The sequence below is a fragment of the Gavialis gangeticus genome, unplaced genomic scaffold, assembly GCF_001723915.1.
Source record: "Gavialis gangeticus isolate Ggan-Ray unplaced genomic scaffold, GavGan_comp1, whole genome shotgun sequence".
Taxonomy (NCBI): domain Eukaryota; kingdom Metazoa; phylum Chordata; order Crocodylia; family Gavialidae; genus Gavialis; species Gavialis gangeticus.
The window spans coordinates 11,422,344-11,434,911 of NW_017729007.1; the positions used below are offsets into that span (position 1 = coordinate 11,422,344).

The 12,568-nt window shown below is 43.4% G+C and overlaps 1 protein-coding gene across 2 annotated transcripts in view; it reads left to right on the top strand.

Moving 5' to 3' along the window:
* The first annotated feature begins 447 nt into the window (after positions 1 to 447).
* The window catches only part of MAPK12 (mitogen-activated protein kinase 12), a 56,173-nt gene continuing 44,052 nt past the window's right edge, over positions 448 to 12,568 (top strand). Inside the window, exons 1-3 of one of the 2 annotated variants that reach the window (XM_019509295.1) lie at positions 448 to 701; positions 1,611 to 1,740; positions 10,625 to 10,683. In XM_019509295.1, the coding sequence (XP_019364840.1) occupies positions 586 to 701; positions 1,611 to 1,740; positions 10,625 to 10,683 (305 nt within the window). In that variant the 5' untranslated portion in view covers positions 448 to 585. The remainder of the gene's footprint in view (positions 702 to 1,610; positions 1,741 to 10,624; positions 10,684 to 12,568) is intronic. The other variant, XM_019509296.1, reaches the window with a different exon arrangement.

Here is a 12,568-nt window from a genome sequence, read left to right on the forward strand (position 1 = left end):
CCCCCACCCCCCGAACAGTAGGACTGGCTGAACCCTGCGTCCTGCTCGGAGAAGTAGCAGTCTTCCTGCCTACCCCCGGCTGGGTGCCAGCCTGCTTTCGTGCCCCAGCACACGCTGGGTCCTGGTAAGAGAGCAGAGGGGTATAGCGGGCGGCTCAGGCAGCGTGCTCTCTCACACAGCCGGCAGCCGCTCTGCTCTTCTCGTGCAGCCCAAAGCCAAGCGTTACCACTCGCGCACGGGCCGCCTGGAGGTGACCCCGTGGGGCACGAGGTGCTCCCGCCCCGAGACCTTTCGGCGGGGCGGCGGAGGGTCGCTCGGGGCGGAGCCGCCGGGGCGGGGAGCGAGGTCTGTGGCACGAGGGGAGCTTCCCACTGCAGCCAGGGCCTCGGCGAGCGCCTCCCTCTCCCCCGCCTCCTTCCCGCGGAGTGAATGGCGAGCAGGGGCAGGAAGGAGGAGGGGAAAGAGGTGCCGGAGCCACATCCAGTCCCCGCTCGCGGAGGGACGTGTCCAAGCCCAGCCCCTCGCAGCAGCCCGGCCGCGGGGCTCTTTGTTGGCGGGCGGGCTGGCGGGCGGAGGCCGCGCACCATGAGCTCCCCCAAGAGGGGCTTCTACCGCCAGGAGCTCACCAAGACGCTGTGGGAGGTGCGGGAGCGCTACCGGGACCTGCAACCCGTGGGGGCCGGAGCCTACGGCGCCGTGTGGTGAGCGGCTTCACTCGCTTTGTTCCCTGCCCGCAGCCCGCGGGGCCGCAGGCGCCACTCCCGCACACACCCCGAGGAGTCCCCGGGGGCGGCACTTTGTAAGAGCCGTCCCGCGGGGCAAAACCCGAGTGCAGACGAGAGCGGGCGTTTCGCGAGGGGGAAGCCGGGACCTGCAGCCCTAGACCCCGTCCAAGAGCTCTTTCCTGAGGCAGCCGGCGCCTGCCTGCTCCCGAGAAGCGGCCGCTCAGCCCCTTCCTTGCTGGCTCCCCCTAGCTCTGCTCCTCCACCCTGCTCTGGGGCTGAGTTTTGTGCAAAACCCTCTTTTCTCTTGCAACTTTTCAGGGCGTGTCTTTGTGGTAGTGAGGCCTGGCTGGTGGCCCTGTGGCTAGATAGCCACAATATCAGGAAGGCCCTTCCAACCCTGCAATTCTGCGCAACTTCTTTATGCCACAGCTTACCTGGCTAGGATGGATGAGCGTTTTTTAGGAGATAATTGTTCATTTGTCCCTCTCTTTCTCTACCAGAAAGTCTCACTTACTCGGATGCAGCCTAGCGGAATTCAGATGTGTCCCTGTTTCTCTTTCCCAGCTGTTTCCTTTCACAATTTCTGATATTGGCTTCTGTGCACCTGGCCATCCTTTACAGTTAGTGCACATAGACTCTCAACATCCTGCTGATGAGGTTCTCTGGGGGGACGCAGCTCACGATCTCCATTTTACAGTGCACTATGTTACAGCAAAGAGGATATGTGGCTTTTCCTCCATCCAGTAGAAAAGTAGTGGCAGGGCCAAGCGGAACGTCGGTACCAGGACTCTCTGACTTCTAATCCACTGTTCGGTTTACCATAGCTGATGAGTCTTTCAATATTACTCAGGACCTCGCTCACAAACTCTTTGTGTTTCATTTAAGCTCTGCTATTGATGGAAGAAATGGCACCAAAGTGGCTATCAAGAAACTGTATCGCCCGTTTCAGTCTGAACTCTTTGCCAAGCGAGCCTACCGGGAACTGCGCCTTCTGAAACACATGAAGCATGAAAATGTGAGTTCAGTTGCTAGTAAATCCCCTCAAGGCTGTATCTTGCGCTACAGCATACGCTGTGTGGTCTGCTGCTTCCACAGCAGAATTAGTTGACTAAGGTAGATATGCTGTTACATAGAGCTACTTAGCAATTTTACACCAACATACTTGTTTTGTCTGAAAATGCTGACGAGTCTAACTGAAACTTTTTGTGGGAATACACCAGACACTACTTGGAATGGGTTTCTCAAGGCCATAATGTTTTTTGTTTAGTTTTTTAAACAAGAAAACAGAGAGAGGGAGAGAGACCAGAAACTTGAACCATGGTCTAATACATCTCACGTAAGAGGTCCCAACCATCATGTTATTGTCTGTTCTGTTTTTGGTGGATACTGTAACTTCCCACATTGGAGCTTTTCCTCTGTCTGTAAATATTATTTGCTGTCTGTGTTGGGGGGTGGGAGGGAGGGAGAGACTGACTGACTGCATAAATATTGTTCATTTTGCCAGAAAGACACACTGCAGCCCAGTGTTCAGGCCACCAACCTGGGATATGTCAAATGAAGCATCATGCCCTTGCTTCAGTGAATGTTTAATTAGTTAAAAGTTCATTAGAGCAGGACCTTGGCTTTGGCATGTTCCAAGCTGATACCCTGGCCACTAGAATCTGAGCCTCTGGCATAATGAATAATATTTCCAAAATGAAAGAGCTCTTACAGGACAGATGGAGAGACTGACTCTTTAGTGCTGTAGCTGGAGTATTCATTTGGGACATGGGAGACAAGCAGGGTCTCCAGCAGCTGGGACTTGAATCTAAGGCTTTCACATTCCCAGGGAGAGCCCTTTCCACAGTGCTGTTGCCTATACTCCCTCTCTCGCTTTCCACTGTACTATTATCTATTCATATCTTTCTCTCATTCCAGTATGGAATGGGAAAGCTGTTGAAATAACGAAACCTTTTTGTGGAAGAGGAGGAACCATCAATAGAGGTGTTGAAGGCATGATCAGAGAAAGAAGCAGGATTTTAATTTCTAGGCAAATATGATCAATAGGCACAGAAATCAAGGCAAGTCATAAATTACAGACATTGGATTTTAGCTAGGAAGAGATTATTGGAGACTTGACTAAAAGCAGTTTACAAGGAACACAAAGGGACAGGCAGACTACAAGGACATTGGAGCTGAAAGAGGCTCAAAGTCATAGCCATACATTCGGTGAGTTTAGAAGTGAAAAGGGGGACAATGTGTTGGGAGTAACATTTCTTAAAGTCATCTTCAAAATTAGGCTAGATAGGCACCTTGTCGGGGTCGTTTGACCCCAGCATTCTTTCCTGCCCACGGCAGGGGGTCGGACTTGATGATCTGCTCAGGTCCCTACCAACCCTACCAACCGTGAAACTATGAAACTATTGAAATTGTGGATATCAGATCATACTTGTGACTTGAGGAACAGATTTTTGAAACCAAGGGCTGGCAAAAGAAGCTAGTCATTTGCAATATTGAAACCTTGTAATTCACATGCATGGCATTAATACTTAGAAGGCAGCATCATCAATATCTGGTTTTAGTTTGAAAATAACCTCTAAAATACCTTAGCTACACATGTAGAGGAAGCAGACTACACATAAAGCTTACAACCCCACCACTGTCCTTCAGGCCTTTTATTCTTAAATATTCTTTATCAATTTCTGATTCTTTTCTTTTCCCACTCCCCTAGTGTTCAATTGCTGGTAATTGGCATCGTATGTGTTCTGAAATGCACTGAGTCACACTGCATGTAAGGCCTTTGTGCTTGGATCATTCCCAAAGCTCTCAGACTGATTGTTTGGGATATCATCAATTCTTGCAGTTACCAAACATCTAACTGTATGTCATTGTAGGGTGACTTTGCTGTTTTGAAGAGAAATCTGTTCCTCAGTTGGCTAGCATATTTCTCTGTTGTTTTGTGCTGAATCTGCCCTTCAGTGCAATATTATGGACCTCTTCCATGTATTTACTCGATAATTAAAGAGTAAAAGAGAGCAGGCTCTAGAGGATGTAATCTCAATCCATAAATGCTGAAGAATAATTATATATGATGGAAAAGAGTAATTTATAGTCACAGGAGGGAAAACAAGGATCAAAGGAAAGAAGGGTTCAGGCCCGATATTAAGGAAACGTTTGTCACAAGTGAATTAAATTTATCTCTTCTGGAATGAAGCCTGAATAGTAGAGCATGGGGAGGTGGAAATTAGCCACTGTGCCCGCTCAGGATAAGACTAGCACATCCCTTGGCAGGATTCCTAGGCACTGGATATGTACCAGTGTGGACCCAGTGTCCCCCCTATGGCACTTCTGCCTACCTGTTAGGAAGTAGTGGTTCCTCTAGCTATTCCTCTTCTTTTCATTGTCTTGCTATAGGGCATTTTCTGCCTCGTTTTTCTATCTGTTTCTGAATGTTGGAAAGAACCATTTAAACTAGTAGTTGTGTTGACATCTACCTAGTTTTTCTAGCTTATCTATTAACTTGAAAAGACTGAAAACTAAGCTGATATAGCATATTGCTGAGGTCAAACCACCAGTTCATGTAGAAAACTATTATTTTCGTGTGTGTGTGTCCTTTCAACTTGACTGTCTAAAATTGACCTTGAAGAGCTGTATGTTTTAATTCTAAACTAAAGCCAAAAATAATAGCAACAACAACCCAATTGTAATGCACAGGAGATCAAACATATTTTTATTTACTAACTCTGGCCCTGCAACTTCAATCATTATTGCATTTGCTTATCTCTAGACATGTGAATATTCTTACTAAGGTACTTGCATAAATAAATACAGGTGCAGATACTTAAATAATCAGGGCCAAACTTGACCAATAATTTGTTGTTTTGTTCTGCGGTTTGGGTGGAACTGGCATTGCTGTAGAATAAAAGTGGGTATAGTGTTGTAATCCATCATAGTGCCCTCATTACCCCTAGGGGTATTTATTCATGACTCTGCAACATGCATTCATAAGGGGAGGTGAGGGCATCATGACACATGAGCGGGGCAGAGATAAAATATACAATAACAATTGCTGTTATTAAACTAATTTTACATAGTCCTTCACAATGGAGTGAGTTTTTAAAAAATTCTAGGTCTTCATAAACTCTAGAAGACTCCTTTGATCTAATCACACCAAATTTAGATTCAAAATATATTATGATCTTAAAACCCTTGACAAGTGCCCTTTAAATATTTCATCATTTTACGTAAGCTAATTTTCTACAGATGTTTTCTCTTCCTAGTAACCTTATATTTAGAGATTCAGATGTTAAATTTATTAAAGGTACTGTATACTATACTCATATTCAAATTTCTTTTTACTAGTCATTCTCTTGTGTATTTCCTTGTCCAAAGAACAATGTGTTTTATATTATATGAATTGCTTTCTTTTTTGGAAAGAATTTAAATGTCTTTTTAAATACCAGATCAATTCACACACTCCAAAGCAAGCTACAGATCTTCAGTGTTAGCATAGATAATATAAAATAAGTTGTATCCTGTGTTCTGAAAAATACTGGCCTGATAAGGATTTTTTTTAAAAACTTTAAGAGTCCTTTGACACCAGATTCACTGTCTAAGGCCAGGAACAATTTAAACTGTGTTTTATAATAAACTGTAATGCAGTGTCAAACTAAAATACTCTATCCTGTCAGAACAGATCTCTTCCACTCAATCCAGTCATCTACCTAGAAGATGACTAAGTAAACAAGCTTTCAAATATGTCCTGAATATATATAATTTCAGGTAGTGTAAGCCTGAGGAAAGAGTTTGTTCCCTTTTATGAGGAGCTCTGTGTCCACTGCTGAAAAGTCTTAGGATTGTCATCTTGTCTGCTGGCTGATGTCATATTCCAGGTCAAAACACAAGATGAGAGGCACTTTTGAAGCAATATAAGACCATAGAAACAGTGGCAGATCAAGAGACCACACTTTGGATTGCAGGTGGAAGTCAGCTGGGAGTCTGTACAGTTTTTGATATAATTTTCTCCCTGAAAAGGAGTACTATGAGGTAGCTGGGCAGCCATCAGCTAGAACTGCTGATGTAAGGTGTTGATGTGAGTAGAGCACAACACAGTGATTCAGACTGGAGACAACAGATTGATGAGAAGTCTCATTCAAATGGCCTGCCAAAAACTGTGTGGGAGAAGAGAGAAAAAGCATTATTGGAGCTTCTGCTGCTCCCTGGGGAGCTGTGGATCTAATAGGACCCTCTGAACCATGAACATCAGTTAAAAAAAAGTAGAAAATTTTCAATACAGCACTTGCCATTTCCTTTGTTTTAGTCAGCCTGAATATTTTCCTTCTGCTTTAGCTGGCCTAAGCTTCAGCCAGTTAGCTGTCATCCAAGGCCTGACTTGACTAGATACTGAAAAAACAAGCTGATCGCACAAATTTCATCCAGTGAAACAGAGAGTGTGTGAGATCATTAGCATATGAATAGTACTACAACCTAAACCTTCCTTCTGTTGGGATGGATGACACACTAAAATCATTAGGATAGATGAGAAATCAGATATTATAATGATGCATGAATTTTTAAAGATGTAAATACAGGCAAGTGCATCTTTAAAAAAGTCAACACACAGTTTTAATCATAAGCAAGGCCCATGAGTGCTTCAGAATCACTTTCTGCATCAGTAGTAAAAAAAATTCTGTGGTGGCTTTTCATAAAACTCTGCTGTGTCTGTCTGAAACAGATATTTTTTTACTGCAATGTCAGAATATAAGGCATGGCTTTGGACATGCAGCTTCACCTTTTACTATATGAATGTTCTGGTTGACTCAGACTAATGTTTAGGGAGACTTGTTTTTTCATTTTTTTATAATAGTTCCAAAAGATCATGTTACAAGCCACAGGAAATGATATATTTTAGCTTCTAAAGAAAAATCATAGCTGCAAAGAAAATACCTTTTAGAACTTTTCAGAATCTTAAGCCACATTCCTCAGTATGTTGTTTTTTGTTTGTTTGGGTTTTTTACCATGTTCCGGCTAACTTCTTAAGAATTCTTCTTGTAAATGAAGTGGACAAGAATTTTTGTGTTGGTAGTTTCTTGGGGACATCAGGAGGGGAGAGAATTTTCTATATTTAAAGCTTTAAATATTTCCTTCTTTCTTATCCTTCCTTCCATGTTTGCCTGTTATTAATATCCTTATAACAAGTTGTCCCCAAAAACTGCATGAAAGAAATTTAGTATTTCTCAAAGTAGGCCTGATATTGTTCCTTAATGCCACAGAGTTTGATAAACTACTAGCTCTGATCAGTTTTTTTGCAGTGGAAGTTTCTAATATAAAGTGTTATTGTATACTGAATTAGACTCTGTGAAATTAATCATCTGATATCCTTAGGCTGTATTCAAAATGATTGCCATGGTACAGGTTATAAATCTCTCTGGGACTATACGATTTTTTTTCTCTGTCCCACCTTCTCCTTCTCCCCCCCACCAAAACAAACAAACAAACAAACTAATCCATAGATATATTCCATAGATCCATTGAAAATTGAAGGTGAGGGCCTGATGCTGTTTGGGATTTCAGAATTGCTTTAGTGGCTGGAGAACAGCATCATTTAGTGGTCTACTACCTTTTTTAACTAGAAGCTTATGAAACCAAATCTCACAACAGAGCATGTGCTCATACCCAACACTATGATATAATCTTATACTGCAATTTTAGAAATGCCAGATGACACGCTGGCCTTATGAAAGTCAGTAGGAGTGCTGGTGAGACCCACTAAAGCAAGAGTTTTTGTGTCAGTTTCTGCCCAGTTGGTACTTCACATCTGCAGGCAACTCTCAAAAATAGGATGGAAACAGAACTGACATCATGGTTGACTTTGTAAGAGGTGAGGCTATTTTTTGGTGGTGATTTTTTTTAAGTTGGATCAAATGATTAAAAATTGCTCTTCACTATTTTTGCATGGTTTCAGCATTGCTTGTGTCTATACCATCACAATGATAGATTTTTTTTTGAGGTACACTAATGCAAAATAAATAGTGTTTTATTATGGGAGTGGTATGTTGAGCTTTCATGTGGCAGAGGAATACTCCTTTCGGGTATAATTGGGTGTCATGGTTTTTCTTGCAATGATTTATCTTGTGCATGAAGCAAAACAGGTTTTGACAGCTATTTTGAGGCATCTGCATGCAACATGATTTGCAGTGCTGTTTATTGCTAGAATAGGACTCTCCAACTGGCAGTCCATGTAGCTCATGAGGGGATAAATTGGAGCCCTGGGACTCTCACCCAGTCACCATTCCACCCATTGCTCTGGCTGCAAGAGCAACCAGTCTCCAGCCTCTGTTTCCTGCCTCTGCCTCTGGTAGGGCAGCACTGGGAGTGAGGGTGATTCTGGGGCAATATGCTCAGGGGGGAGAATTGGGATCCTATAGGGGGGGTAGAAATCATACCCATGCAGTGCAGCAGTGGTGGGGAGGAGGTAATCACATGGGCCTGTGGCACTGTGTATGTTGAAGGAAGAATTCACACAGTGTGCAGCCTGGTGACCTGTGCTTTGCCTGGTGCAGCCAGCACAGTGAGCGGCCCCTGGGGCATGTGGCCCTCATGGGCTTAGAAGTTGGATAGCCCTGTACTAGAATAACCTTGGGCTTTGGAAGATCTATTGCAGCAATACTTTTAGGAACAAAGGCTTTTAGTTATTTCCACAAGTGCCTGACTGCATCCACAGATGGAGCTGTAAAGCCTGAGTGAATCATCAGAACTGTAGTGCATGCAGTAACCTGGACTGCATGAGTTCAGGTAGTCACAGCCTAAATGTGGGCATTATAAGTATTATAAGTGATTGCTGTGGTGATTGCCACCTGCAGGCACTGTAATCTCAAATGTCCTAGCCAGTGGTTAATTTTAATTCCTTTTCACCTAGTGTAATGCAGGCAGTTCATAAGCAGTTAGCAGAGTTGAGTAGCTACACTGCATCACAGTATTGAATGTCGTACTACCTGAATTCGTTTCTGGCATGGGTGCCTTTGCTTCTTAATTCTCTGAGGATTAAAATGCAATCAATATTTTGATAGTTGAAAAAAGTATTTCCATAAATAATTCCTTCTGTTGATCTTGGAGGTGGGGGGTGGGGCATTTAATGGATGGTTCCCTCCTTGCTGTCTCAGAATATGTAGAAAGTGCTGAAGCAGGACCTCCAGGATCAAAACAAATGTTATGATCTAGACTCAATAAAGGACTTAGCAGTGTACAAGGTAGACATCACACTTAACTTTTAGGCACCTGTCCTTCAGCATGGAATCCAGAACCCTCTGTTAGGCACCAGGCCCCTGTCCAGAGCGCACAGAGCAGTGATTCTCGACCAGGGTGCCATGGAGTGTACAAAGATTATTCGCAAGGTAAACCTAGAGATTTGAAATAGGAATCCATGGTGTTAAAACATTCTAACCTGTTATGAGTTTTCTGAATGTTTTGTTGCAAAAAGAGTGAAATCTAAGAGAGAGCATTTTCCAAGGGGCATCTTGAGTCTAAGAATTAAGAACCACTTGCTACTAGACTGCTGCATAAAAAGATGCCACCACCATGTCCTCTGATCATGCTTGAAAAGAAAATGTTAGCTACAATTAGTTCTGCAGGTTGTAGTCTTAATATGTATTGAGACTCAATATGTAGCGTCTCAAAATGCATTGAGCATGTCTTAGAATGTCTTCTGCTTACCTCATATTTTGCGCGTCTACTGTATTTACTCAAATCCAAGATGAGTTTTTTTCCCCCCCGTTTAACACAGAAGGGGACTGGATTTGAGTATGAGGCAGTGGGGGTGAGGGGCTCGTGGCTGCTGTGGCTCCAGCTCCAAGTTGACTTATTCCCTACTTCCTGCGCTCTACTGCCTGCCTTCCCACTGCCTCCCTCTGCTCCCAACACTGTTTTCCCTGCCGCAGCAGTGGGGAGGATGGATCCAATAATTAGATTCTATACATGGAAAATTATAACAAAACTATTAATTTTCCATGCATAGAATCTTTTTATTTGGCAGGAGTGGGGGGTCATTTTAAATTCAGATTCATCGGATTCAGGTAAATACAGTAAATCTTTTTATTGGATCTGGACCTACATATTTAAATTACTAGTTGTTTAATTAGTTGGAGAGGAGTGTTGGCAATGAAGTTAATAGACCTTGCCAGCTGGTCTAGTTCCATTGAATAACTTAATAGTAAAAATTCTGGAAAAAAATGTTTGAGTTTTTCCAGATGGTAGGATAGTTATGTTGATGCACTATATATTGTTAAGGAGAACCCAAGATAAAGTCATGCTCAGTGAAATACTTGATGACATTCTGGAAGACTTGTAGTCATTTATGATCAACTGGCCCTTCTAAAAGTAATAAAGAATTGTTAATCCTAAGATCTGGCCTGGTTCCCACTTGGGAACTGTACTCAAAGTGAAGGGGAATTATACTCACCTGAAATGGAAAAAATACTCTTTTCCTCCTTTTCTAAAGTGTTTAGTATTGTGTATTAAGGTACAGTTTTCTTCCTTTTTGGTAGAGGTAGATGAATAATACTGATGAACTAATCCTGAGCAAGAGCAGTATGGTTTCAAATTGTTTTCCGAAACACTTTAGGATCCTTCAGGATAAAAGCGGTTGTCTTTGCAACAAACAACTTAAAACTTGGGTTTTTTTATTTAATGTCAAGCAATCTTTATAAAACTGTAATCTGACATACAGTGGCTGACAGATACTCCTGATATTTTAGGAAATGCCTTGCTCCAAGCATGCAGTTTTTCATCTTTATTTGTCGCTAATGTCTTGTTTGTCACTAATGCTCTGAGCTAGATTTTTTTCATATATTATGCTACTTGGGGATTTTCTTATTTTGATGAAATATTCATTTATATTTTTATCTGTTTATTTTCATTTTTAGGTTATTGGAATATTGGATGTGTTCACACCAGATGTCACATTGGAGAAATTTAATGATTTGTAAGTTTTTGACTTTAGGAAAGCCTGTGCATTTGTTTCTGAGTCCACTTCATGCAAGTGTTTTTGCATCTATAAAATGTTAGGTTGAAGTTTCAAAGTTGTTATAAAGTAGCTTGGTTCCTGCAGCCCAAGGTGCCTAACTCCCTTACACTGCTTTGAGAGATCAGCTAACCAGCTCCCTTATTTATCTTTGAAAAATCTCTTTTACTTAACATTTGTTTTAAAAATAAATGGCCAGATTCCAATGTTAAGGGTAGGGTACTAGAGGTGCACTGATGCATCGGTCCATATCATATCGGCACCTATAAAAGGAAAATTTACATTATCGGCAATCAGCTTTTTTTTGGCTGATGTGGCTAGTAATGTTGCTGATAAATGCCGCGTGCATGGTGCTGGGACTGGGCACGGGACAGAGCCATGAGCAGCTCATCTGGGGAATGCAGGAGGCGGGGGGGGCAGCAGCTCTTGCTGCTGCACATACCCCCAGGGGAGCCATGGGGGGGGGGGCATGTGCCCCCCGGATCTACACGCAGAGTGAGGTGGGCTGCCGCTGTGGGCTGCGGCTCGGGGTGGTATGCTCTTTCCAGCAAGGGGGCTGAGTTGGGGCTGCGCTGGAGGTGGGATTTGGGGGGCTACAGTGAATTTTGAGGTGGTTATAGCCCACCCCGTAGCCTTACTCCCAGTGCCACCACCTGCCCCGAGTGCAGTCCTGGCCCAGCCCCCTGGCCAGGAAGAGCCCAACAGACCCCCATCCCCAGCCCACCCACACCTCACAGATGAGCTGCCTGCCACCCAGCCCCACTCCCTCCCTCACCTCAGGGGCCTCAATCTTCTGCCCTTCCTCCCCACAACATATCAGCAGTCAGATCAATATCTGCCAATATGGCTTGTTAATCAGCTTGAGCCATCAGTATTGGCCCAGATAGTCTTTATCGGTGCACCCCCAAATGGTACCCTAGATCTGCACCAGCAAAGTTGTTCTGGTTTCTCAAAATATCTTTTTATACCAGAGGAATACTTCTTTGGTGATTTATACAGGTATCCCATGTTATTTAAAAATAAAAGGCAGAAAACTTCAGCATGTCCCAAAGTAAGGACTGAATGCCATTCTAACCATGCAGATCTTTGAGGCAAAGCTGTTATCTCAAATATCTGGCATATTGACGCTAAATATAGTCATTCACATTAAGGAATGAACTTTCAAATAGGTCCCAAAAAACTACCTGACAAGTTTCGAAGGTACAAATTATATGGAAAGAAACATTTTATTTTAAGACTAAAAGTGCAGCAGGCCTATGGCAAAGGCTGTTTTGTACATACTCAGCAGCTTGTTAGATATGAGCCAGTACAAATGTATTTACACTTAAACAGGCTTGGAGAAAACCTTTGTGGATTAAAGGTCAGTTGAGTCATTGATTGTTTACCCTTTGCTAGTTAGTCATGTGGAATTGTTTCGTCTGTGATATGTATTACTGCAAACAGCAGCTGAGGCCAGCAGTTAGTCCCCAGAGAAAATGTTGTCTGAATCCTCAGGACACTGCAGTGGATTATGCTGTGAGGCAGTGGGTGGGTGAGAAGCCTGAACTGGTCTCCACAATCAAGCATCAGTCTGGACCAGGGAGGGGAGCCAAGGACCCATCCTTTCTGAAGTCTAGGTGACACTTGATTACTCACGCATGGGCACAGATAGACACAGACACCCTTTCTCCAGCCCTGACTTGGAGTGAAAGGCTAGAACAGGAGTGGGCCAAGTCTGGCCCATGGGTTGGATCCAGCTGGCAGTGGATTCCATTTCCCAGCAGCCCCTGCCCAGATGGCTGGGGCTGGTCTCCATGGAGACCCCAGCCACAGCTGCACTGTGATAAGGCAGGGGTTGCTCTGGAGC